This window comes from Merops nubicus, unplaced genomic scaffold (assembly GCF_000691845.1).
Source record: "Merops nubicus isolate BGI_N331 unplaced genomic scaffold, ASM69184v1 scaffold23220, whole genome shotgun sequence".
Classification (NCBI taxonomy): Eukaryota; Metazoa; Chordata; class Aves; order Coraciiformes; family Meropidae; genus Merops; species Merops nubicus.
Genome location: NW_008583839.1, coordinates 456 through 27,364, shown reverse-complemented (window position 1 = coordinate 27,364; position 26,909 = coordinate 456). Strand labels below are relative to the sequence as shown.

At 41.2% G+C, this 26,909-nt stretch overlaps 1 protein-coding gene across 1 annotated transcript; it reads left to right on the top strand.

The window, feature by feature from the left end:
* LOC103775051 (protocadherin Fat 3-like) lies at positions 1–24,995 on the top strand (the record flags this gene model as incomplete). Its single annotated transcript, XM_008942498.1, has 8 exons — positions 1–43; positions 771–1,004; positions 14,299–14,688; positions 17,271–17,485; positions 18,027–18,164; positions 20,797–20,940; positions 21,481–21,678; positions 24,197–24,995. Coding segments are annotated over exons 1-8 (2,161 nt in total), but the record flags the coding sequence as incomplete, so codon positions are not given.
* Positions 24,996–26,909: the final 1,914 nt, after the last annotated feature.

The following is a 26,909-nucleotide window of genomic DNA, read 5'->3' as shown; positions in this document are numbered from 1 at the left end:
ATGGTGTTCCTGATGGAAGAGGAGGTGTTTGGAGATCTGTGCAGTATGTGGAAGGGGAATTATTGCCCTCTTCAAGTGCCAATTTTGTATTTAATTGCAAATAGCATACTTTACAAAATTAACCAAAACCTTATCTTCAGACTAGTTGTGGCTGTGTGCTGATGTGACAGTGGCAGCTGTTTACTTGTGCACTGGAAAATGGATCATGAGTAAAGCTCTCACAGTCTGAATAAGTTGGCTTTTTGTTGCTATTAATGGTTATTGTGATACTTGTCTGTGTATGGCAACAAAATGTTTGCTTCAGGCTAGAAGCTAGAGGGATCTACAGAAATTCAGAACTGGTTGGAGATTTCTTTGTGGGGAGAGCAGAGGGGACTGTTGATGTTATTTTTGAATGGTGGCATTAGAAAACTTTAGAGCTCATTATAGCTACTGTCAACAGGTTCAGAATGTGTTTCTGTGTCTAGGACTCTATAAATCTTAAGAGTAACAGAAAGACAGACTTGGAAAAAACACGGTGGTGCCATATGGGTGAATGCTGTCAAAGGCCACCATGAGTGGCACTGATATTGGCAGGTGACATTGTTTGGTAAAGAGGAGTGGGAAATGACACTGCTGTGAGTTTTTAATCCATTCATTGGAATAAGTAACACTGATTTTTTTTTTTCTCTTTCCCATTCCTGTGAAATGCATGCTTTTGAGGTACACTGTCTCAAATTAGTGATATTGCTCCAGTAGTAATAATAGCTGCTGCTTTTCATCAATTTTAGGTGAGCTGAAATCCTTGGCCCCTCTCGACCGAGAGAAAATCCCCGCGTACAACTTGGTTGCCCGAGCCACAGATGGTGGTGGCAGGTTTTGCCAGTCAGACATCCACCTTATTTTAGAAGATGTTAACGATAATCCACCAGTGTTTTCATCTGATCACTACACAGCCTGTGTTTATGAGAATACAGCCACCAAAGCTTTGCTAACAAGAGTCCAAGCCACTGATCCTGATGTCGGTGAGTAACGCTGCAAACAGTAATTCATGTTGAGGAAAACTGTGGGTTGGTAGAATTGCAAAATAGATTCTTTTTTCTATTGCTGCCTTTCCTCATTCTTTTCCTTCTGCATCCTCCCCATTTTTCTCTCTTTTTTCTTTACTTTGAAATGCTGGTGGCTGAGTTTGACATAATGATGTTACAAGCAGAAAAGCATTGCAGCAGGCGCAGAAGCATGTAGTCTTTTATTGTCTCGATCAATGATAGCTGTGTTTAGGGGTAAATGAGAGTTTGGGGGGCTAAATTCCAGCTTTCTTCCTCCAGTGGTCTCACCTTTCTTCTTGAGCTATAATTTTGAATACCCATGTGTCTATTTATGCAAATAATATAGTTACACGCCGTAGAGACCTATACCTGATTAATCACAGCTTTTCTAGAGTTTTATACTGCTATAACTCCCATTTGTTCCAGCTGGTTACCTTAGCATAAAACTATTGTACTCTGTGAATGTACATTATAAATGTTCTGGTTATTTAACTGTGCATTCTTTTAAAGTATAATAGTTTATTATATGAGGACCTTAACCTTGAAATCTGGGCCCAATTATAAATACAGGTGTTTTTTTTGCGTAACACAGTGCTAAAACCTACCAAATATCAGATTTTTAATTTTTTTTAGCTCATTTACTCCAGCTGGAATAAATAAATCTCATAGTTTGTTTTACCTTCCTGTGGTTTTGGAGATGTTTTGTAAAACTGTGGATTGAGTAGATTCACAAAAAAAAGCAGAACTTTCAAAATGTTTGGTTGTTTTGGGTAAATTACTTGCTGGAAGTCTCAGTTGTTACTAAGGCTGTTGTTACTAAGGATATTGTAAACATACAGGAATCAGTAAAGGAACAGCAAGCATTCATTAATATATCCATGAAAAGCTGCATTATATGCCTTGGTTGAAATATCACAATTAAAGTTATGATACTGTCCTGCAGTGAAAAGCCAATTACTGGTAGCAAACTACTGAGCAGTCTGGAGACCCAGCGTTGTTGTTTTCCACTGTTGTCTTAATTACCGCTTTTCTCTTGTGTGAGGTGGCATTCAAGGAGAGACAGGAGACAAAAAAAAAATCAGAATAAAAAGTTGTCAATAAAAGTTCTTGCTAGCACCAGCTTTGCATAATAAGATGGTTAGCAATGTAAAGGAAAAAAAACAAAGAAAAAAATCAACCATGAGCTAATTGCTACGTCTTCGTTGTGAAACTAGATAAGTAAGAGGGTTGCATGCAATAAATGCAAAGAGGCTATGTACTTCTTTAATGATTAGACCTGAAAATCAAATAAGACATGGTATAATATGAAAGTGACTCTGGTCTCTAAAATTGGATTTTGTATTAATTACTGTTCTATTAGTCCATACCACAATCACTGATTCCCTATTGCTGCCTGTAGTGAAAGACTTCACTATATGAATGAGTGTAATGTTCCCATCCCGGAGAAAAATTTATTATTGATATTCCTGATGGACTATGATATTCCTGTAAGGTTTTGTGGAGTGTTATCCTGAAAACATCAGTGGAACTGGTAATCATCATACAAATAAATTTTTTAACATTCAGGAAGCATCTTATGATCAGCTTTAGAGTTTGCCCATTCTGCTGTGGGATTTGAAGAGCTGTGTACTGTAAGGGTAGGAGTAACAATATGGAAGCCATTGAGATAAAACTTGAGAGAAGTCAATTTGTGCTCTCCAACTAAACACAACTGAACATAAACCTGAAAATACTGTGGTCGCTCACTGTTGGGTAATTAAGATCATTTCTGGCTAACAGGAAAATGGTGTTATATCTGCCCTGTACCTTCTCTAAGTTCCTGAACTCATAGTGCAGGAAATTTCATGGCTGGAACATAAGTTGTTATGTAATATATTTGTAATTTGGATATGTGCTTAGAAACTACCTGTGCCACCTGCACACACTGAAGGAGAGTCATGATTCTTCTTCACAGTATTTGTCATGGTTTGCTGTCACAGATGCCCCCAGACCTATAACAGATGCTCTCTGTTAACCCCTCTCCCTTCCCAAAAGGGGAATAGAAATGGAATAAAGGAGAGACACTTATGGATTAGAAAAGAAAACTGAAACAGCTTTAATGAAAATATTAATAAAGTGGAATATATGCAAATTCAGTATCAGACCCACCCCTGCACTGTCACCCCTGGTGGCAGTTGCATCACCATCACCACTGGTGCTGTGGAGCAGGCTCTGGGGGAAGTCTCAAACTGGACTTGTCAGTAGTTGGGGACCAGATACAGGACCTGGATTCTGGAACTGGATTCAGGAACACATTAAGTGGGATTGAAGGCAGAACAGATGGAGTTCTCCTCAGATGCCAGACATTGAAGAAGAGAGCTTGAACCTCATGATCCTTCAGCTTTATACTGAATATGACAGATATGGGATGGAACATCTCATTGGTTGGTTTAGGGTCACTTGTCCTGCCCACTCCTCCCCACAGGTGCAGCCTTTTACTTTCTGCACCCCCCAACACAGTACACAAGATTTAGCAGTGACCTTAGTTTGCATATGAATCCTTGGTAGTAGCTGTAAACACTGAGCAGAAGAAGCTCAACACAGAAGCAGACACTGTCTGTGAAAATACACCGTTAACTTCGAAAGTGCAGTAGTTAGAAGAGACATAGCTGAAAAGTAAAACCACTGAACAGAGTTAGTCCTGTTCTAACCCAAACCAGGACAGTATTCAACAGAAGAAAATGGCTTTAACTGTTTAACTCTAGTAGCACACAAGTTCATTTTTACATAACTTCTCCATGTAGCTAAGTATCTTCAACTAAACGATTGCTTGAACAAGAGAGAATATACATATGTCCCCTTGCAAAGACATATTAGTAACTTTAATATAAAACAATTATTTTGCTTGATACTGCAGTATCAGCCCATTTCAAACAAATTAGGGCCATGCTAGAGCAGCAGCACTGAGCGAACCTACCTGGCACCTTGTGGCAAGCATGACATTAAAAAATTTATAAGCTTCAGAATAAACCCAGAGCCCAAACCTGAGCTGCAGGTGCATGCTCCTTTCCAGTGCTGCTCATGTTTTCTGCATGCACACGTTGTGGCCTCACTCGCAGAGTACAAGAGCAAATGACAACGTAGTCCAAGCTCAGCAGTGCTTTAAGTGATGGTTAAATCCTGCCCCACTTGCAGCTGCTTTGCCTTGCGAATGACCTCTATGCTCAGACCTGTTTCCGTGATGATGGATGGTGTAGTCTACCCAAGGCAGAAGCACTTACTGTACTAAATATGGACAGTGCATCATCTGTCCTTCTGCAGTCCTCTTCATCACCACTGGGGCACCAGTGGTTCTACACCATCCACATTTCTAGTCAGTTTAGTGATTTTTACTGACCTATTGATTTTTTTCTGGCATTTTGATGAATATGGCTGTCTAATTTTGCTCAAAATGGGAAGGACCTTGTCAGCCAACCCTGTCTTGGCTGCTGCTGCTGCCTTCCAACCTCTGCATTACCCTACGGTTAAAGCCATGGTTCATGCAGGTCCTTCATTCCCTCCACAACCAAGCGGTATAGATGGACTAGGTTGTCTTGGAGCCAGCACCTTGTATTGTATGCAGCCAATGTGCAGGAAAACACAGGCATATAGACAGAGAAAAAAATGGCAGGAGTGGCCTTTACCTGTCTGTAAAGAGTTCCCTGAACTGCACAGACTTCCCTGATCTGTCCTCAGCTGTCCCTCACCCACACACCCCTTCTCCAGCCTCAGGGACTACACAAGTACATTGCACAGGAGATACAGTGACATGCAGCCTGCAAGAAGTGACCTGGTGCCCAGGTTATGGGCTGGCTGGCCAAATCTAGGAGTTTCTTAGAGACACAATTTAGACTGATCCAGTTCTTCCTTGAACAGCAGCCACACCTCAAAGGCCCAAACCCACTCAGTTGCCCAGCCAGGCAGTCCTCATCTGCTAGCTGACCTGTTTATTGACAGTTTTCCTGTTCTTTGTTCTCTGTATTTGATGCTTTGGTAGTCAGGTGGGTGTGAGGGAAAAAATGTGTGTTGAAAGCCTGTTTCAGGAATAAGACTTGAGGCTCTCCTGTTTATACAGACCAGTTATAAAGGTCAGTTGAACTGGATTGTGTTTTTGAAATACTTCTATACAGATATGTATTATTTGGACCAAAATATATGAAAAAGATTCTGTAGTCATCTGATTATTACATTTGCATTTAACATGGAGAGTGTAAATCAAGTCTCTAATCGGTCTGGTTCTTGGTGTGGGGAATTTTTCACCTCTGCACAAAGTGGAAAAGCTGGGGCAGAAAGGACTCAGCCCTTTGGGGAAGCCATTTGACCTTCTTACTAGGAGACATCTCCCTAGCCCTGACCTTATCCACCAAGAAGCACAGGGGAGTAAACTGTGGTCTGTAACTTGCTTGGTGAGCAGCTGGGGAACCTGGCAGTCTGGGAAAAGGAATGTCATTTTCTTTCAGCTTCTGATGGAAAGATTTATCTCAGATTACAAAGAAATCTGTGATAAAACTGATATTTTCCCTGTTAAGGTCTGACCTCAATGATTTTGATGTTTCAGTAAAGACTTGGTTTGTAAAAAAAACCCAAAACAATCTCCTACCACCTACACTCATAAGGCAGGTGCACGGGAAATTTAAAAAAAAAAAAAAAAAAGTCTTCTAGGGAAGAATGCTAAAGAAACTTCTCTTTTAGGTCAGTCCAATCTGGAGTGTACCTCCAGAAGGACAGTGAAGCAAACCTATCTTCTTTTACTTCCTGTCCTCTCCTTGTGTTGATGAGAAAAATGAAGAAACAGTTAAAACAATAAAAATGAATTACCTATCAGAAATAATGATGGAGGAACATAGATAGTTGTCCAGTGTTTACCACTTGTTTGTAGAAAGTGGCATCAAAGTGCTGGTGAGCACAGCACAGAAAAAAATCACTGTTAGGTTGTTGGGTGGTCACTGCTTTCAAGAACGTGCACGGAAGTAATGAGTACAGACTTCAACCTTATCAATGGCTTTGCTCTTGAAGGAATTAGGACAACTAAGACTGTTGTACACACAGCTGGACCTCACAGCTGGCCTTGGGGAAGGGTAAAGTGCTGCCAGGTGAGATTGCAGAAGTGTCAGAGAGGAGTGCAAGACTGTCACAATTTGATCAAAGAGCTGTTCTCTGAATTATGTATAATGGCAAGCAAAAAAAATAATAGAAATGCTGAAGTAGATATTGATTTTGGCATTTGCTGGCAAAGACAGTATATGGCAAGCCTCTACTTTTTATGTTTATTTATGTTGGGCAGGTCCTTTAAAATGGATCTAGAAACTTTTGAGGCATTCAGGATCTGAAAAAAAAACAAGGATTGAAAAATGAATAAGAAGAGTAACAGAGACAATAGCACAGAATATATTCCTAAAACTCAAGAGCTAATAGGTAATTAGCTAATACCTAATAGGCAGCTAACTTTGGCAATGACACCAGCAGTAGCTAAGTGATATTTCTGGATGTTGTCTGAGTTTTTTTAAAATAAATATTACAAGATACTTTCCAGAGAGTGATTCATTCTCTTTAAAATATGCATGGAGCTTCCTATATCTTTACCCACATCTGTGCCTCACTGACTTTTAAAATAGTCCAGAGGTTAGTGCACTAATGCAGGATATGGAAGACTTGAATTATTAATTCCTTTTTCTTCAGCTACTCAAAACAGCATTGCCTAAGTAAGGTGTTATGCTTGAAGTAGGTGGTCCTTTCTGCTGTCACTGAAACTCTCTTTTGAAAAAGCACTCAGGAATCAGCCAGATTAAAAAAAAAAAAAAAAAGGACACAAGTGAGCATTGCTCTGTAGCCCAGTGGGTGATTGGGTTCTGGGCTCTGTTCCCCAGGGCCTTATTCAGTGGAAAATAATAGTCTGTGGCAAGGTACCCCTGTAGTCCTCCTTCCTGGAAAGGTGTCCTTACCATTAGACTTCTGTTCCATACGGAGAGTGGGAGAGCAATACCTCACAATCCACAGTGGGCTGGCCAGTCATAGAATCATAGAATGCTTTGGGTTGGAATGCATCTTTAAAGGTCATCTGGTCCAACCCCCTTGCAGTGAGCAGGCACCGTGATCAGTCCTGAGGACACTTACAAGTCCAACGAGTTGTTCAGGAGAAAATCTAGCTTTTGCCTTCTTAGTAAAGGCAGAAGCACTTCTAGGAATGAAGAGATACAACACATTGGGCCCCTGAAAAATAGCCAAATAAAAAATAGTAGTCAGGTTCTTTCAGGAACTCAGATTTACCTAGGGTTAGGAGGTAAACAAACAAGGTGCTTGGGGATTATGATAGAAAACAGGTTTCTGCCTAAACAAGACCTACTTCATATTGCTTACTTTGCTTCCCATGCCTGGGCACTCAAGAGACCTAATTCTGTAAGTAGTCAGCCTGTATGACCCTACTGTTGAATCTTTCAAAGGGCCAGATATTTAAAGCTGCAGATGGGTAGTCAGGAGAACTAAGTCAACCAACTTGCATGAAAATAATGAGTGTGTGCATATCCAGATGAGTAAATCATAATCTGCATTCAGCAAACAGAAGTCATCAAAGCAATCTCATTTCCTTCTGCAACGTGCAAAAAGGCCATATATAAAGAAATATTATGGGTGGTATGGCTTAGGTTTAGTAAGGGTTTTGACATTGTACTGCTTGATACTTCTATAAGCAAGCTAGGAAAGCATGGTCTACATGGTCTGACTGGGTGAATTTGTAATGACTGTTGCACTGGAGGGTAAGTTAAGAAAGATACTGGGTGCAGCACTCCTCTTATTTTCGTTCCTGGATGGATAAATATGCATAAGGTCTGTATTGCCAGATGTCAGAAAGCATATGGAGCTGCAAGTACCCTGCACAGTGTCAAAGTCATAGTTGTGGGATTTGACAGTAGTATGGAAAAATACAATGTGAGTCATTGATATAAATGTGAAATCCTGTGTTTAGATAAGAATAACTAAGTACACCAGTAGTGTCTGGGTGATGACTGACTGGGCAGCAGAGCTACTGAAAAGCAGCTGTAGCCCGGTGAATCTCAGGCTAAATGTGTGTTTACACTTTCATACTGGTGTGAAAGGACAAATAATTTAATGAGATGGGTAAACAAGAGTAATGCTGGAAATGAGAAGTAGCTGTTTCTTTTTGCTTGGTGTTGACAAATCCTGACCTGAAAAGCTCTGTCAAGTCTTGGGTACAGTACTTCCAGGAAGATGTGGGCTACCTGGAGATTTACAAGAAAGATCGTAGGTCTGGAAAACGTATGCTAACAAGAGGTATTAAAACAGAGAGGGGGTGCTAGGGAAAAGAGGGCTGAGATGATAAAGTGTAACAGTCTTCAGATTTCAGAGCGGTAGCTCTGAGGAAGGAAATTAGCCTTTGTTCTTTTCTTTCCTCTTTTATTATTTTTATTCAATCTCAGAAAAGACATAAAAATGGTTTTAGTTTTAAGAAAAGTGAGGCACTGGGGTGTGTTACCCAAGGAGTTCATGCAAGTTTACAGTCAAAGGATAGGCTGATGTTTGGGCATAAACTGCATCCATCATTTCTTTGTGCAGGGATAAATTAGGTGACCTCACAAGATTCCTGCTATCTTTATATGCTGTCATTTCTATTTAATTTTTTGAGATTTCCAAGACATTGTTAACAACATGGAGGCAAAGAACTGTACAAGGAAAACTATCTCTGGGAGTATTGTACATCTTGGAGTATGTTGACTGAATAAGCCCTGTATTGCAGATCACTGAAACATATATATGTATGTGTCCCTGTGTGTGTATATATATGTTTGCATACATATATGCATGTATTTTTTAATATGTATCTCTCTACATGTACATTCTGTTGCTTCAGGCTTCATTGTCCAGTGTTGTCAGCTGCAGTGTGTAGCCCTAAATCATATGTATCCAAAATGTTCTCCCTCACTTCAGGAAAATAATCAAGCTTATGCCTGTTAAGCACAAAGAAGAAAATCACTCAGGAGCACTGGTGGAAACAAGTATTCATGTCGAATCATGTAAGCCAGTATGTAAAACTCTTCTAGAAAAGAGAGGGAGGGTGAGACACCCATCCAGATCTCATCTTCCCACAAAAAAATAGCACCACCCAACACAGCTGAAATGGAAAGCAGAGTTTGAGACACCCAGGGAAGGTATCATACCACTAGAAGCGTATGCCTGCCTTTTCTGTCCACTGTTACCCTTCAGTAAGGGGTTGGTTATCTTCATCTCTGCCCTCTGTGGCCCTTCTTTCATCCCATGATCCCGTGACTCTGCTGGAGCACTGGTGCAAGTAAAGGCCTTTGGGGTCAGTGCTATCATTTCCCCACAGAAAGGGACAAAGCAGTGAAAGCCTGTCGCAGTACCAGTGTTATGGATTGAACTTGGCCAGCTTTTCTGCTTAAGTTGTAAAAAATCACTTGAAATATCTTTCCCTCTGGGGCTATATGTTCTTCTACAGTTCAGCAAGGTACTTCTGGCAACATTTTTCTATTTCATCCAAAAATGATGGAGTAGAGTGTTACAAAATCTGGTTTAGTATTTGTCTTTTGTCTTGTTTTCTGTTAATGAAGTTGTGGACTTTTAACTTGCAGTAATTGGTGTTGTGGTTACCGTTTGGGTGATCGGGAAAGGCTGATGGTACATGCCAATGTTCATAGTCACACCATGAAAGACAGAGGCAAGAGGAAGTACAATAAGCAGATGCCATGCTTGCAAATCACTTCTAAATTGATAAATAACTTTCTTTTACAGCTGTCTTTCTGGACAGCTTTATGGTTTACTACATGTTTGTTTATTTCTAATGCTTGCCATTATTTTTCTTTCTGTAGGTTTTCAAAATGAAAATGAGCAGATGACAAAGTTAGGCATCATTTTCCAGAGATAAACAAGAATGAATGGGGGAAACCTTAAAATAATGAGTTCAGGGTGACAGGGGAAAACTTTAAATAATGAGTTCAGGGTGACAGGTGAAAACAGAAAGGCAAAACATACTATGTATGGTCTTTAATATGTTAAATATTAGTTTATGTGTGATGCAGTTGGCAGATAATGCCCACCACAGAAACTCACTGTCATGTGGGGACTGTGTTTCTTGTGTTAATGTCCAGAGAAGGACAACAAAGCTGGTGAAGGGACTAAAGCACAGGTCTTACGAGGAGCAGCTGAGGGAATTGGAATTGTTTAGCCTGGAGAAAAGGAGGCTCAGGGGAGACTTTCTTGCTTTCTACAGCTACCTGAAAGGAGGTTGCAGAAAGGTGGGCATCAACAGCTTCTCCCAGGTAAAAAGCAATAGGACAAGAAGAAATGGCCTTAAATTGCACCAGAGGAGGTTTAGATTGGACAATAAGAAAAACTTCTTCACCAAAGATGTTGTGAAGCCCTGGAACAGGCTACCCAGGGAAGTGGTGGAGTCTCCATCCCTGGAGTTATTTAAAAGTATGTAGGAGTGTTGCTTAGTGACATGTTTTGGTGGTGGACTTGGCAGTGTCAGGTCAACAGTTGGACTGGATGATCTTAAAGGTCTTTTCCAACCTAAATGATTCTTTGAGTCAGATGAGGAGGAATTTGATACTCTTGAATTACAAAGAGAAGTTTCCTTATTTCTCTGGTGCTATTTAAATGATATTTTAGTAATGATATAGAAGATGTCATTACGTGACAATAAGTGCATGCTCCTTGGTTTTACTACAAAAGAATACAACAAAAAAAAATATTTGAAGGAGGGTATTTGAGGTACAAGATGATTGTATGTTGTACAAGCTCTTCACAATGGAAATTTGGCAGAGGGCAATATTCTATCATGTGCTAATACAAGTCTAAATAGAAAATATGCTTGCTTATTCCTTTATTTAAAAAAAAAAAAATACTGCAATCCTCTTATAGTAATAGTAATTCCTGCAAAGCTTTGCATGTTCAAATAGCTCATGTGCATGACTGGCACCTTAGAAATCTGAGAAATTTAAGTAAGTGAATAGGCACAATACAGTTTGCAAACCTTAATCCCCCAACAGCTGTGGGCAAGCGGTATGGGAGGATTGCTCTCCTTACCACTGCAGGGACCATGGGTTTGGAGCAGCTGTTTCCTTTCCACAGAAAACATCTCCTTCATGGTCACAGCAGAAGCTACCATCACCTCCAAGGCAGGGATGCTGTTGGCACACACTGTTGGATGCTTCTGTCTCAGCAGATGGTAGCCCCTCAACTAAAGCATTTTTGGATTTCAGTAGAAATTACTTCCTGCTTCACCTTTGCCTTATGGCCATTTTGTTTCTAGCCTCAGATCAGGAAGCTGTTTGGAATCATCCGTTGATACAACACTTGCCTTCTCCAAAGTGCTCTTTCACCACAGCTTTTCAATGAATTCATTTCCCTCCCAAGAAGCAAGCATTAAAAATCCAGTCCCACAAAACACTGCGGGAGAAGGTCAGCAGGCAGCTGGGATCTGCCTCCATATTCCTCCTTCTATTCTGCCTCTCCATTCAGGCTGAAAGCCACCAAGGGTTGGTATCTGTGAGTGTCCCAGCTCAGGTCCTCTGCCATGGTCTTCTCTCTCTCCTTAAATAAAATGGCATTTTCACCTGTAAGAGCTTTTCCCCCAGGTCCCATGGGAAAAATAAGACTCTTTTTTGTCATCAGACCAGAGTGATATGAGATAACTCACACCCAAAGAACTTCTGTATTCCTTTCTTGATTTCCAGGTAGGAAAAATAAGAAGAGTTCTCTTCAAGAAGTAACTCTCCATTTCTGCCTAAAAAATCCCTTATATTAGAGTTAGCAACCAGAACACCATAATCTCTGTCTGAACTGTCTCCATTGTCGGATCACTACCAATGGCTTATCAAAGAACATTATTTATATTTTTTTAATTAATGGACATCGCCTTTAGGGAGTAGAATACAAGGAGAGTAGTCAGATTATGTATCACTCAGATTGCAATCACTGGAGTTATCACCTTCTGTATGTAAACTCACCCTATGTGGTGTCACATACATCAAATTCTGTCTCTCCCCACTCCCCCCTGCAAGATACTCGCTGAAGGTTTGGGGTGTTTCAAGACACAAGTTGTGAGTAGGCCATTTCCTTTCTAGCTCTTTATGCCTTTAAAGACTATGGTATCTGAATTTTTTGTCTTGTGCCCAAGTATGCTATAAGAAATATCAAATCGGGAGTTTGTGCCAGTGAAAAACCCAAATCAGACTAAGGTTCTCCTGCAGTCACAGACACATAGGTGTGGCAGGTGTGTGTTAAGGTGTCTGCTTTAAAGAAGTATTTAATTCTGTGAAGAAATCAGCCTTACAGTTAAAACTCATGTGCATGTTGGGTGTTCAACTCTATGCTCTGAATGAGGCAAAGTCTCTTTTTCTGGCATCCACAGGGATCAGCCCTAATTACTAACTCATTAATTGTTCTGGTAAGGTTTCTGTAAACCCTAAGATTTTCCCTTTTTGTAAGTTGAAGTTCAGGGAGGATTTTTAGTAGAAAGAGATCCTCTGCTCCTAGAAATGCAGGCACACCTCCAGCCATTCTGACCCTCAGATCCTTCCACTTTCCAGGGGGGTTCACTCCTTTTTCACTTGTGTCAGCTTGGCTGGCTGCCAGCTGGCAGAGCACTTGGATGCGTATGTAAAGAAGCATAGTGAAGAAGTGAGCGTGGTCTCCACCCAGCTGTAGGATGTTCAGAATCTAGGTGTTTCAGTACATTAAATAGTCTCCCACTATTTCGTGGGCTGAACTTGCTTGTTCTTCTGTCTGTAGGACAGGAGTCATCTTCTTGACTGCCTTGCCTATTTTGCTGAAGGAGGGCCTCTATTTTTCAGGTTTGAGATGCCATGATGAATGGAGAGGTTCTGTGATGAGAAAACAAAACCAAAAACCTGGTTCATTGCAATACTGCCATTTAAAAATGTCCTAATTTTGAAGACATTTGAACATTTGAAATATACTCTGGTGTTGTCTCAAGCGCTGCATAAAAACTTTGCTCTCTAAGGAGGACAAATAGTAATTCCTAATGCTCTTCAAGTGGGGCCTGGGCCTTTGTAGTTACTCCAGCTTTTATGTGCCTGTGACTGAAGAAAGTCTCCCAGCTCCCCCTTGTGTGGATGCTTTACTCCTGCTATGTCAAGCAGAAAACAACTGTGATTTGTGCTGCTTTTGATCAGGCATTTCTACAATGCTTTGCTGTTGGAAAGCAGAGTAATACTGTCACAAATTTTAAATTAACAAAATATGCCTAGAAGGGATTGGTAGCTCTTGTTTGTCTGATTAATGTCAGACTTGTAAAGCCCGTTCTCCGACAAAAAGGGCAGCGAATGCTCAAGTGAGAGATGTTAGAGACAGAGACTCTCCAAGTTTAGTGGATCTTTGTGGTTTAGTTACAATCTCTTAGTGAAGCACCCAGGACCAAATCACAAAATGAACCAGCATCAAGGGAGTTGAATCAGGTTGTATCTGTGTTCACTTTTAATTAGATTTGAAATGGTTATCCCACTGTAGTACAGCAAGCAACCAAGGCCTCCCCTCAGGCCTTATTACTGATGAGCTTAGCATAGCTCTGCATATTCAGCAGCCAAGTGGATAGGTTTCATGTATTGGGAAATACAAGCAGGATTTGAAAAACTCAGGATATCTTTTGTATAACTCAATTTTTGCTCTCAGAGTTGGGGAGTGGGGGACTTTCCTTTCTAAAATGTCCATATTCTGGCAGGAGTTGTTTGATGCAGCTTTTGTTTAATAGGTATTGACTTACAATAATGTTTTGCTGCTCAACGATGGAGTGAAGGCAGAACTGGTAGCAAGTACATTCTGTGCCACCTGGTGTATTTTTGCGGGTTTATTTTTCCCTTATGTACATTTCTGTTCCTTCAAAATGTGCTCTGAGTCATTTCCTATTTCAGCATTCTGTCTATCTCACCTAATTCAATTGTAAGCTTTTCTGGGCAAGGACCATATCTGGATTCTGCTTTCAAGTTTTGTTATGCAGCAGTTCTGCAATGTATCGCTTAAAAACATCATGATAAGGGAAAGAACTTAACTTATCCACAGGGATTTGACATGTGAGAGGAGCGTGTCCTGATCTCCCAAACTTTCAGCAATACAGTTTCCACAAGCACTCCTACCTCCATGTGCTCCACCCCCATTGGAAATTATGTGTGGTAGGAGCTTTTGCTTAGGTTTTCTGTTAGATGGGAAGAGGTTGATTCTGTATTTCACTTTATCATTTTCACATTTGTTTCTCTTTCAGGTGTGAACAGAAAAGTAACCTATTCTCTGGCAGACTCTGCAAATGGTTACTTCTCAGTTGACCGATCATCAGGAATCATTATTTTGGAGCATCCACTTGATAGAGAGCTGCAGTCTTCCTATAACATCAGTGTAAAGGCCTCAGATCAGAGCATTGTGCTGACCTTGTCCTCGTTTGCCACTGTTACCATTACAGTGCTAGACATCAACGACAACCCCCCTGTGTTTGAAAGAAGAGATTATCTTGTTACAGTACCTGAAGACACCTCACCTGGCACTGAGGTCCTTTCTGTTTTTGCTACAAGCCAAGACATTGGTACTAATGCTGAGATTGCCTATCTCATCAGATCAGGGAATGAGAAAGGGAAGTTCAGGATTAACTCAAAAACAGGTTTGTAAAGTGGCTTTTACTTGTAATGCAAAATAATAGCAACAGAAAAACAGCTATGCTTTGAGGAAGGGTCTTGGACCAAAAAATTTCCAAGAACAGAGACTCAGAGCTTGTCAATTGTAATTGTGGAATTAGTTGCACAGTTAAAAACCAATTTTAGCTTGGAGAGTAATGTAAATTACAGTCACACTCAGTTGTCCCTGCTCGAGTGGAGAGTACTTTTCTCGATTAGTATGCCTGTAGAAGCCAATGTAGATGTGACGACCCATTAGCCAAACTGTGAAACCCTTACAGCTATGAACAGTTTCAATGTTTACCAGCTTACCAGCTGATGATTACAGCCTCAACTATCTGGGCCATAGCAAGCATCAGAGAGTGCTATCAGGACCAAATACCTGCCAGCCCTAACATGTGATTGCTGTTTATACAGCTGTATGCAACTTTACTGACTTAAGTTGCTCCTGATCTGTGTTTTCTGACAGTTGACTTCAGACATGGTTTGGGGTTGAGTTTTTTTTTTGGTTATACATCACAAATTTTAAAAATGTACTGCCGCTTCTCTTTAAGAAATGCTAAGAAAAGCTACCTTATTTGGTGCAAATGTTTTATTTTCTTTGAATTTCCTTGGTTGGGATATATTCTTTATCCTTATTGAGGTTTTAATCCATCAACAGTAAGCTGTGATTCTTCTGTGCTTCCTATAGTGGATCCTCTTATAACATTCAGGATGACCAGTACTAATCTACCATCAGAGCTTCAGAGCAAAACAGTCTTGATTTTGAAATCTGAATCTAACACTTGTTTGAGTGCAGCTGTAGTAGCCAGCAACCTGGAAAATCTCAAAATGATGCATTGTATCATTTGTATTAGTATGTGCAAAAATCTCTTTCCGTTCCGTGGAGGCTACTGCTTTACATGTTAGGGACTTAACGTAATTGTGTGTTGTCTGTTATCTTCATAATGTTGATTAGTGCTAACAAAATTTAAACATAAATATGCCTAGACAGCGATACTTAACTTCACATTTGACAATGAAGCCAAGGTGATAAATCAATAAAAACCCATAATGAAGCTTAATCACACAGGGAAAAAAAAGCCTAAACTATTTATTATTCATTAATGTGTGACAGCTCCATTATTATCAGTTCAGAGGCAGGAGCTCAGTTTCCAGACAGCCGGGTGCTGATACAGCATGCCTGATCAGGTCTTGAAAAATAATGCCCTTCACACCATTTATCAGTGGGAACTCTCTGCTAGCCACTTGGAAGCTTCAGGGTTCCTGCTTCCAGCAAGTCATGCTGAAAGGTAGGATCCATCTGGAGAGAGCCCAGACAAGATTAAGAAGGATGATCCAATGTCTGTAAAATGTGGCTTACCAGCAAAAACTGAAGGAATTGAGGCTATTTAACTAGAAAAGAGGAGACATGCTGTTAGTATTCAAGCCTGTAAAAAGCACCTATGAAGAGGAGGGGAATAAACTCCATGCCTACTCATGAGGAAAGAAGTTGTGAATGGGCTTAAATTGCATTTGGATTAGCTCGGTTAAATGATAGGATGAAATTCCTAACTGTAATGGTTATTAAGTACTGAAATACATTTCCTAAGAAGGTTAGGAAACTGATGATGTTGGAGGCTCATAGGAACATCAGAAATGAGTACATTCAAGAATGATTAGGTTTAGCTGACCTGTTTTGGGCAGCAGTTGGACTAAATGACCTTTAAGCCACACAACTCCCTGCTCCTGATGGGTCTACATTGAGAAGGATTTGGCTGCCAAGGTTAAGGATTTGCTTTTCAGTCTTTCCTACCATGCTCAGCATTGCCTTCTTCAAGGCATCACTAGTAATCTGTGCACAACCCACTCCACTCCCCCTTTCTTATTAAGGTTACGGGTACGTGGGAAACAAGTGGAGGGCTTGCATAAGAATTATCTCTGCCCTATAGGGATCTAGGTGCACAGAATGAATCAAGTTACAGAGAATCTTAGTTTTGATTGTCTGATGAGAGAGCTTAGAATTTATAAACCTAGTTGAGTGGGGAAGTCCCTGTTGAATCACGTAAGTGATAGCTGATCTCGCAAAAAGTGTTAATAACCCATTCATTTGTATTTAATTCATGAGAAGTTAATTACATGGAAGTGATTTTCTGTTGACTTGTCAGGGCTGATTTCCAGAGTCAGCATACTTGTTTTGGTTTGGTTTTGTTTTGTTTTGTTTTGTTTTTCCCTCTGTGCATGATCCCAGGTAAATGGGGTGGGTATGGCTCCCTCTTCTCCATCTGCAATACTCATACAATAAAAGCTGTTTTCATGAGAAAACATTCATTGCTTCATACCTCATGAAGGTCCTTTCTGTGGAGGCAGCCCAAGTTCAGCTGGCATCATTCTTTAATCAAACAACATCAGTAGAAACCTGACCAAATATTTTTATCCGATTGTGCAGTATGACAGTTAGAACAACATGTTTTGTATGTGGTGCACGGTGATAAACAGCATGCTGTACTGTTTACTACAGTCAAATCCCTTAGTCTGTAGCATGACATGGTTTTCACTAGATGTTGACATTCCCTCCCTTGCTTCAAAGGGGTGATTTCCATTTTTGAGGCTTTGGATTATGAGTCGTGTAAGGATTTCTACTTAGTAGTGGAAGCCAAAGATGGGGGCACTCCGGCCCTGAGCGCCGTTGCGACGGTGAACGTGAACGTGAGCGACGTGAACGACAACGCGCCCCAGTTCAGCCAGGCGGCCTACAGCGCCGTCATCAGCGAGGACGCCGCCGTCGGCGACTCCGTCATAACGGTGAGCAGGGCCCTGCCTGGCACTGAGGGGGCGCAACGCCCCTTGCCACGTGACCTTCAATAACGTACTGCTGCAGTGGTTAGTAATGAGAACTGCTCTTTCTTTTTAACCCCAGTATGCTGTCAAAGGGCAATGACATATTCCAGGCGTTGCATTTCATGAGTCAGCTAGAAACAAGTGGGTTTTATCGGAAAGGCAGAATTCATCTTTTCAGTGAAAAGTATTAGTGTAGTATGGCTTGCAGGATGCCATACCTGAATCTCACAATACTCTCATCTTGGAACTTGTAGGTACAGAAAGAAAGTGTTATATGGAATATTAAGATTAAAATATTGTGTATGTTTTAAGGCTAGGATTTTGAAAAGGTTCAATGGGAGCCTCCTGTCAAAAACTGTTTGGCTTGATGCTGTAGAGATGTGCTGTTCAGATGTAAGTAGTCTGGTGGAATATGAAGTCTTACTTTTGGAGTGTTGAGCAGTTAATGTATCATATAGATGGCTAAAGATTTGTTTTGCTAATTTTCACTCTTCTCTCAAATAAGTTGATAGCAGAAGATCTGGACAGTCCTCCCAATGGCCAAATTCATTTTTCCATAGTGAATGGGGATCAAGACAATGAATTTTCAATTGATCCTGTTCTGGGACTCGTGAAGGTTAAAAAGAAATTGGATAGAGAAAGGGTAAGACATGTGGGACTTCTTAACTCTACAATGACTTACAGATGTGCATTGATCTCAAATCTACTGCTAGCTTGTTTTGAAGAAGCTTCTTTATACTCTGCAACAATCAGCTTAAGAGGTTGCAACAGGTCTTCTTAATATTGTTCCACTTCTTCCCACCCCAGCCCTATTCCCAATCCTATCTGCAAGCCAACTGCTCTGCTAGCATTCCCATCCTGCACCCACATGGCAGCTGAGGTGAGATCGGGGGAAAACACAGCCCTAGATTTCTCCTGTGGTGCCAGGGGCAGCTGTTGCTGTGTTAATGAGCTGCCTCCTGGCGCCTGCATGTGCGAGCACACACGTGCAGCGGTGTGTGCAACCCCCTGATTACAGCATACTCCAGACTGTGGCACCAAGCACCGAGCTGAGACCTCAGCCATTAATTAGCGCTCTGCAAAACATGTCACTGGGGAGGTGATGTTATGAAGTGGCCAGGCTGCACCAAAAGTAAAAGAGTGCTTCATTAAACAGATTCTGCTGCTTTGTTTGCTCACTAGATTATTCATTCGGGTTGATTTATCACCATTTTACCATAGCTAGCAATTAGCAGCTTTTGGGAAAAAAAAATAAACAAGTGCAGTTGCCTGTGCTACTAGCAGGGTAGAAGAGTGCTGTGTGGCTTCAAAAGTCTTGCAACACTTAATGACAATCCATGCCTCCTGCCTCCGAGAAAGGCACCCACAAAACTGGCAGAGCTGATTTCTAGCCTCAGAATATGGGCTCAGCTGGAAAAGCTGTCTACTGGAAGCAGGGCTGGTGCTAAAAACAGAGGCAAATATCCTTTCTGTATTATCACAAAGGTAGGATTAAACTGCCAGTGTTTGGTGTCAGAATGACTCTACCACAGACTGTCGAGGACAGGGAAGTAGCAATGGCTGGCGTGTTACAAATTTGCTGCAATATATTTCCCTTAAATAGCACAGGCTCAATTTCTTAATATTTCTTAATAGTTCTGAAGTGCAGTCATGTGCACCTACGTTCAGAGACACCTGTTAACCTTAACCATTAACCACATGTGCATTTTTAATGCCAGCTCTGTTAAATCTGAATTTTCCAAAGTTTCCCTTAATTAAAATAATCTGTGATACTCTTTTTCGTTGCATTTTTTTTTCCTAGAAACAGGTGTCTCTGACCCCTTCAGGGGAAATGATACATGATGCCCCAGCTGCTGTAGATCCCTTAAGTAAGTCACTGCTGACTCCCAGGTTACAGTGGTTTAAGGAAACTCATTTCCAGAGCTGTAATCGCGTAAAAACCATGACTTTTGCCATCCACCTTTCTAGGATACATTGAAATAAAAGCAAAAACACACAGAATTTGGGAAAGAGCCCACAAAAGCATCAGTCTTGTTTTTAGCTAGAAGTAGAATTTACAGCTTGAAAGGGAGAAAAAAAATGAATCATTCTTTGCCTCAATTTCTTGAATTTCCATGATGCAGGATTCCTCCTCCCTCTAGTGTCACAATGTCCCCATCAAATCGCAGTCTTTCTCCTCCCCTCCCACACACACCCCAAACTGTTTTCTTTTGCTTTAGGCTGGTCCCACATCCCAGAAGAGTTCTTTGTTTCATCCGTTTAGCCTGTACTACTCCCTCCAACCCAAATGGCTTTTATTTTTCAAATGGCATTGGATTTCCTCCCACCCTGAAAAAGACCCTTTGATATTCTCTGTTTCCCCTCTGCATGGATGTGCTTGTTCCCTCTCCAACCCTGCACCAAAAGGCTGGAGCAAGGTTTTGCTCGCTGCCCTATAGAAGGATTCACAGGCAGACATGTCAGCAGCTTCCTCATGGGGAGTGATATACTGTAAAAAGCAGTTTTAAGACCCAAGGAGGCTGCCACAAGTGTGTGGTTCATGAAATGAAACCATCACCCGTAAGCTGTGCATAGACAGAACATTTGCAGATTGTCACAGGCGCTCACACCTCACGCACAGGCACATATGTGCGTGGAGGGCCCATGGGTGGTGCACTGAACTGCCCACGCTGTGCTGAGCAGTTTGTGTCTGTTGTAAGCAAGTAGGCTCAAAAAACCCTTCTCTTCTGCTGGATGGTAGATAATACCCTGTTGCTACAGAGACCGTTGGCTCTAGTAGTCCCAAATGTTTTCCAGTGTGCTTAAGCCAACTGCCTGTGAATTTTTTCATGGTACTCCCTCACCATGTTAGAAACACTGTGTCAAACGGAGGTTGGCTCTAATAAGCAATTTATATAATAACCTGGAAACCAACCATAAGGTAAATAGAGTCAGGTCACATGTCCCTAGAAGAGATTAAAATCTTAGCTACGGTGGTAATGGCTGAGTTTGGATATTATCCATCGTTTATTTTTTGTCTGCCGCTTTGCTTCAGGAATGCATCATCTCATGCAGTTATTTTAATACAGTGAAGCTGCTGTTATTGATAGCCTTATAAAACAGAACTTGGGATACAGTGTGGCAATAAACAGGATAATGTTATATTAAGGGCAGGGAAGGCAATGAGGCCGAGGAGTTTTCCTTAGAATATGATAGGTGGTGCACTGGATGTAAAGAACATGAGTTAAAATTTAGGACTGCTTTCACGACAATTTCATGTTTTGACCTTTTTACAGATATCTGGTTATTCATTAGTTATCCAGGCAAGAGACAGTGGCACCCCTCCTTTGTCTTCATCTGTGACAGTCAACGTGGACATTTCTGATGTGAACGATAATAGCCCTGTATTTACTCCAGCTAACTATACGGCTGTAATTCAAGTAAGTTTATCCTGAAGATCAAAACCTTCTCTGACTTTCAGAATACAAAAGCATTTGGTTTCAGTTAAGTACCTTTTGACGATTTATCTGCAAAAGATGTATCAAGTGATCTTATTTTAAGGAAAGTATAAACATGTCTTTCTTAAGTCTTTGGTAAGTTTCTCTTTGCTGAGGCTCCTTAACCTCAGCATCTGTCATACATTTAACCATTCATTCCTCTTGCACCAGGAACTCTGGCCTCAAAAAGTCTGAGCAGAGATGGGTTTGTGCTTTTTTACACCTCACTCAGGGTGTGAGCCTTAATGGTTAGTCCTGATCAGACTCAGGCAGAGCTCATTGGTCCCTGGAGATGTGGTGGGTACCTCCATCTCTGCTACCTGTCCATGGGGCAAAAGCAATCTAAAAGAAACACTGCTCCTGAAATGCCATCTTGGCAAAGAGCATTCAGTTGAATAATCTCAACAGCAAAACGTGGTATTTTATGATTGTGATATGTATCATTTTAATCCTTTTCTTTATACGCTGTGTATATGTGTAAAGGAAAATAAACCAGTGGGCACAAGCATTTTGCAGCTGGTAGTGACAGACAAAGACTCTTTTCACAATGGCCCCCCTTTTACCTTCACCATCCTCACTGGCAATGAAGAGGAGGAGTTTACACTGGACCCTCATGGTGTCTTGAGATCTGCAGTCATCTTCAAGCACATGGTCGCAACCGAATATGTGCTCTGCGTGCAGGTACAGCTTTCTTTTTGCATATACACAGAAACAAAAGCCCTCATAGTGATGGGTCATCTGTACATTGCCTGCATGGGTTGGTTTTAATTGACTGTGTTCTATGAGTAAATGCCATGCATTTCAGTTTGCAAGTGCACAACATGGTGTATTTCCTTTGATGTCCTTAAACTTAATTTCATATAAATATTTTCATATAAATATAAATAGGTAGCCAGCCACCTTTCCAATTTCCTCTGCATGAAATGGATTTTTTGAGCAGCAGCCGTTACGATTTAAGATTTTCATCTTTTTTTTTTCTGTAGCTAAGCGAGGAAAATAAGCAAAAATGCATTATATACATATAAATACACCACAGAACGAGTGACAGCAAAATATTGTTCTAGGAAGGAAAATCACTTCTGCTTTTAAGTCATAAATTTAATCATAAATTTTTGGAAGCCTACCAAGAATTCATGAAATCACATTTCCAAGGTCAGCTTAGCTTTTAAAGAATGTGAAAATAAGCCATGCAATAGAAGTCCAGCTCAAGCTTAGCTTTAGAGTCATTGTTGAGGAACCTTGTAACCACGGTAATTTTCATTACAAAAAAATTTAAGTCCAAAAGTAATTTGTCCACTTTTCTCAGGCCTGACAGAGAAGATGTAGTAGGGTTCAGTAAATATCAGAATCTAGGGAATGAACTACACCCCTTTGCTGAAACGGGACATAGTCCTATAAGCTAAATCTGAAATACAAGCTTCCTCCCCTTGCTTTGATGGGGTTAGTTTCTCTAAATACAGCCTATCTGCTCCTTTACAAGTACATTTAATGCTGCTCGTAATAGTAACATCCACCAGTTAGTTACAATTCAAAAAATATAAGCTCTGATGCTAATTAACGGTCCAAGTTTTACAAGCTTGATACTTAACATTCATGAAATCTATTTTTTGAGCCTTGTAGGAAAATAAAAAAAAAAATCTTACCTTTCATTCTTACCATAACTTTATCCTAAAATACCCTGCTTTCAGGGCAATTTGCTAGTGTAATTTCCAGTATAGCCAAAATTGGGCATGAGAATTAAATTTTAGCAGGATCCTCTAGTTATATAGATCCAAGTATGTAATATAAATGAAATATTAGATAGACCACAATATTAGATAGTCTGAGATGTACCAGCATATTCAGAAAACCATGCTGTTGGATTGTGGAGGCCATAATTCCTCCCAGTATTATTTTCTTTAGGGATTTCTGCAGTCAAAGCACATTTTATAGTTTCCTGTTGTGTATAGACCATAGATATGTTTCTTTCCATTCATATGTGCCAGTATGCTGCTTTCTCCTTTCCACCATCAAATTCCTCCTCTGTGTTAGGTTTATTAAAAAGTAATGTTAAAATTGAAGGTGGAATGGGATGTAAACTCTGTTCATAGACGTACGTTTGTGTGTGCACACATAAATAAAACCTTTTTTTTAAATACTCCACCCAGCTCTTTTAGGAGTGAGGATGTATGATTTTTAGAGTGTCTTAGAGTTACTAATACTTTTGTAGGAATGTCCATGTTACTGTTGCCCTCGTGCCTGTTTTATTCTTCAGCTTGTAAATTTTCCTCCTCATGTCCAAATACACTGATCTTTGAATGAGTGCTACCCAACATAATCTGCCAGTGGTCAATTAGTCTGGTGCTCTTCTCTGGAGCAAATAAATGTCTGGAGCAGTATATTTTAGTAGTGATTTCAATGAAACATTTTTCTTAGTGCGGGACAGGACTCTGATTCAAGTTTGCACACCTTTCTGTCAAGATGGCCTTGGGGTTTTTTTGTTATTCTTGCTCTTTTACTTTCTACAAAAAAGTCCAAATGATGCTATCATAAGTGCTCTGGGTCATACAGTCATTGGTCCAAGTGCAGTGCTGCTCTCACATTTTATATTTAAGAACAGCACAGGAACCCTATTTCATCTTTGGACGGTGATAAATTTTATTTATTTCAAGCCTGTTTCTTGATTGCTTCAGGTAAAGTAGTACAGAGCACCATGGAAAAACTCTGAACTCCCTCGCATCCACAAAAACTAAGCAGGGGCTGCAACATTTTGGAGCATACCAAGCAATACAGCAAGTGATGCTGGTTTTTCACTGAGCTTCAGTCTTTTTTCCAACATCGAAGTGAGCCCAAACTCCATTTGGTGCAAACATACCACATTCAGATGGATCTATTGTGAGGAGGACAAGTGATAGCTGTGGGATCCTGGGAACATTTCACTTTGAGTAATGAGACATTCTGCTGACACATTTCTCTCTGCAATCCACTTAGATGAGATATGTGTGCTTCCCTAAAGATTTTTTAAGTTCCACTGCTAGAAGTGGCTGAGACATTTCTTTACATATGTATTTTTCAGATGCATTTGGGAAGCTCTTTTGAGAGGTCTTCAGAATTCTTGATGCTGTGAAAATATATATAGCAAGAAATTGTGGTTGTTGGCTGTGTTACAGGTGGGTTTTATTTTGATATTTTAATTTTTCTTTTTTCTAAATTACATTAGGCAAAGGACTCTGGGAAGCCTCAGCAGGTTTCCCACACCTACGTGCAGGTGAGGGTTATTGAAGAGAGCATTCACAAACCGACTGCCATTCCACTGGAGATATTCATTGTCACCATGGAAGATGATTTTCCTGGGGGAGTCATTGGGAAAATCCATGCCACAGACCAGGATGTGTACGACGTCCTTACGTACACACTGAAATCCGAACAGAAAAGTTTGTTCAAGGTCAACAGCCATGACGGGAAGATCATTGCCCTTGGAGGGCTCGATAATGGCAAGTACGTCCTGAACGTCTCTGTCAGCGACGGCCGGTTCCAGGTCCCCATCGACGTCGTGGTCCACGTCGAGCAGTTGCTACAAGAGATGCTGCAGAACACAGTCACCATCCGTTTTGAGAACGTTTCCCCAGAAGACTTTGTGGGCCTTCACATGCACGGGTTCAGGCGTACCTTACGAAACGCAGTACTCTCCCAGAAACAAGACAGCCTACACATCATCAGTATTCAGCCAGTGGCAGGCAGCAGTCAGCTTGACATGCTGTTTGCAGTCCAGGTGCACAACGGCGCGTTCTATAAGCCTGCCTATTTGATTCAGAAGCTTACCAATGCAAGGAGACACTTGGAAAATGTGATTCGTATTTCTGCTATCTTGGAGAAGAATTGCTCTGGGCTGGATTGTCAGGAGCAGCACTGTGAGCAAAGTCTGTCTATCGATTCGCATTCCCTGATGACCTACAGCACGGCGCGGATCAGCTTCGTGTGCCCCCGCTTCTACAGGAGCGTGCGCTGCCTGTGCAACGGTGAGTCCCGCCCGCCGCCCCGACAGGGCCCCTGTGGCTCCGCTGATGCAGATTAGAAGGGGCATTTCAATTCAGTCCCTTAAAGCATGACTGGCTGATGTATTGTGGGAATTGATTTCTCAGGCTCGGGAAGAATTGTTCATGTTTACTGATGTAAATGGAAGTTGATGAACTTTGGCCTTTTACGACAAAGACGGCTTTCCTGGAGGTTCCGTAATCAGAGCCATCACCACCTTCCAAGGGAGGGGAAGGGAAGGGAGAGGAAGGCGGAGGAGGGAGAGGGATGTCGTTTCCCAGCCCCTCGGTGCCACCGCTGGCAAAAACACGGAGTGTGACCATAGCAGAACAGCCTGGTCTGCAGCAGTGCACCAGCAATCCCCAAGGAAAAGGACCCCTGACCCACACAGTGAAGGTGGAAAGGCCTTTTCCAATTTCATTTTTGCAGAGGGGCATAGAAACCAAGGAAGTAATTTATTAACTGTGAGCAATAACTATTCCTAGCTTTCAGTGCTCCAGTAGGTGACAGGGTGGGGTTTTGGCTGGGTTTCAGGCTGTTCCACGTTTTGGCAGAGATTTCACATGGGCATATATGACAGATAGACTTGAAAGTCAATCTTCCTCCTGCTTTTGCTCTCGGAGTATAAAACCTCAGGCAGTCATAATAATAGTTCTGTTTCTTTTGTTTACCAGCCTATTTGCTCCTCATTCCACTTCATTTAAGAGTGGAGAACAAAATCTGCCGTAAAATCGATGCATTGAAGTCTCTCTCATCTTAAAGACACACGCACGTGTACACACAGAGCAGCACCAGAATTCAGCAGCCATGTCTCAGTAACCAACCTTTGTTTCTGCAGCAGTCAGCAGGACTCTGTGTCTTACCATCCGCTTCAGTGGGAATGAAAATAGGCATAAATTACATAAAACTTAACCAGAACTCATTGTCTCCTGTGGCACATGAATAATAATGCCACAGACATTCAGTTCTGCAAAAACATCAGAATTCTGTATCTGAGGTGTTTTCATGTACATTTAAGAGCAGACTATCTGGTCAATTTTTAAGTAATAGCATTGTGAGTTTCAAACAGATGTATCTATTATAACAGCAGCTGGTGTTTTGTTACACATAAAAGGCTCTGAAGTAAAGGATTTTTCACAGGTTTAAAAGAGACAGTGCTGCAATATCCTCCAGACGAGTCCAGGAGCCAGTGCAGAAGCGCTGTCTGCAAAACACTTTTCTATTCTCTAAGTCACAGCTTTGCCTCATTTTCGTACCAAGAAATCACAAATCCTCATCTCCATGGGGACAGCGATAGCCCTCACTGTCAGAAATTGCTTTTCTGGCAGCCAAAATTTTCACTGTTTATAATTTCATTTCACTGCTTACTAAAGTCAATAATGATGTATTAGTCCCTTCAGATACTAATAGTAAGTGGATCTGCATCATAATCCCTTAGTTTAACGCAAAAAAAAAAGGACTTTGCAATGCAGTACAGCTCTGATCCAGCAACTCTCTCCCTTTTCTTCCTTGCATGCAGGTTAGCACTGGAAGCACAGAAATGCAACTGGGCCAGTGGTTTCCAAACTTTTCTGTCATGTACCTGTCAATCCTTAAAATGTCCAGCAGGCTCCCAGAAAGCCACTGTGGTTTTGCAGGCTCAGTGGTCCTTAGCCTCTGGACCATTTATCGTGGCCTTGAAGACTGCTGTATGGGGACAGCTGGAAACAGGCAGCTTGTCCCGGTCCAACTGGAAAGCTGGATTCCAGCTGGACCCACAGCTCCCACTCAAGCCACTGTGTGATTTACCACAGGTGATCCACAAGACTTTGGGTGGGTTGTGCATGTCCAGTCCACCATCCAGCCTGTGACACTGTCCAGAGCTGCTGGTTTAGCTACCAGAGAGGGGAAAGCCTTGG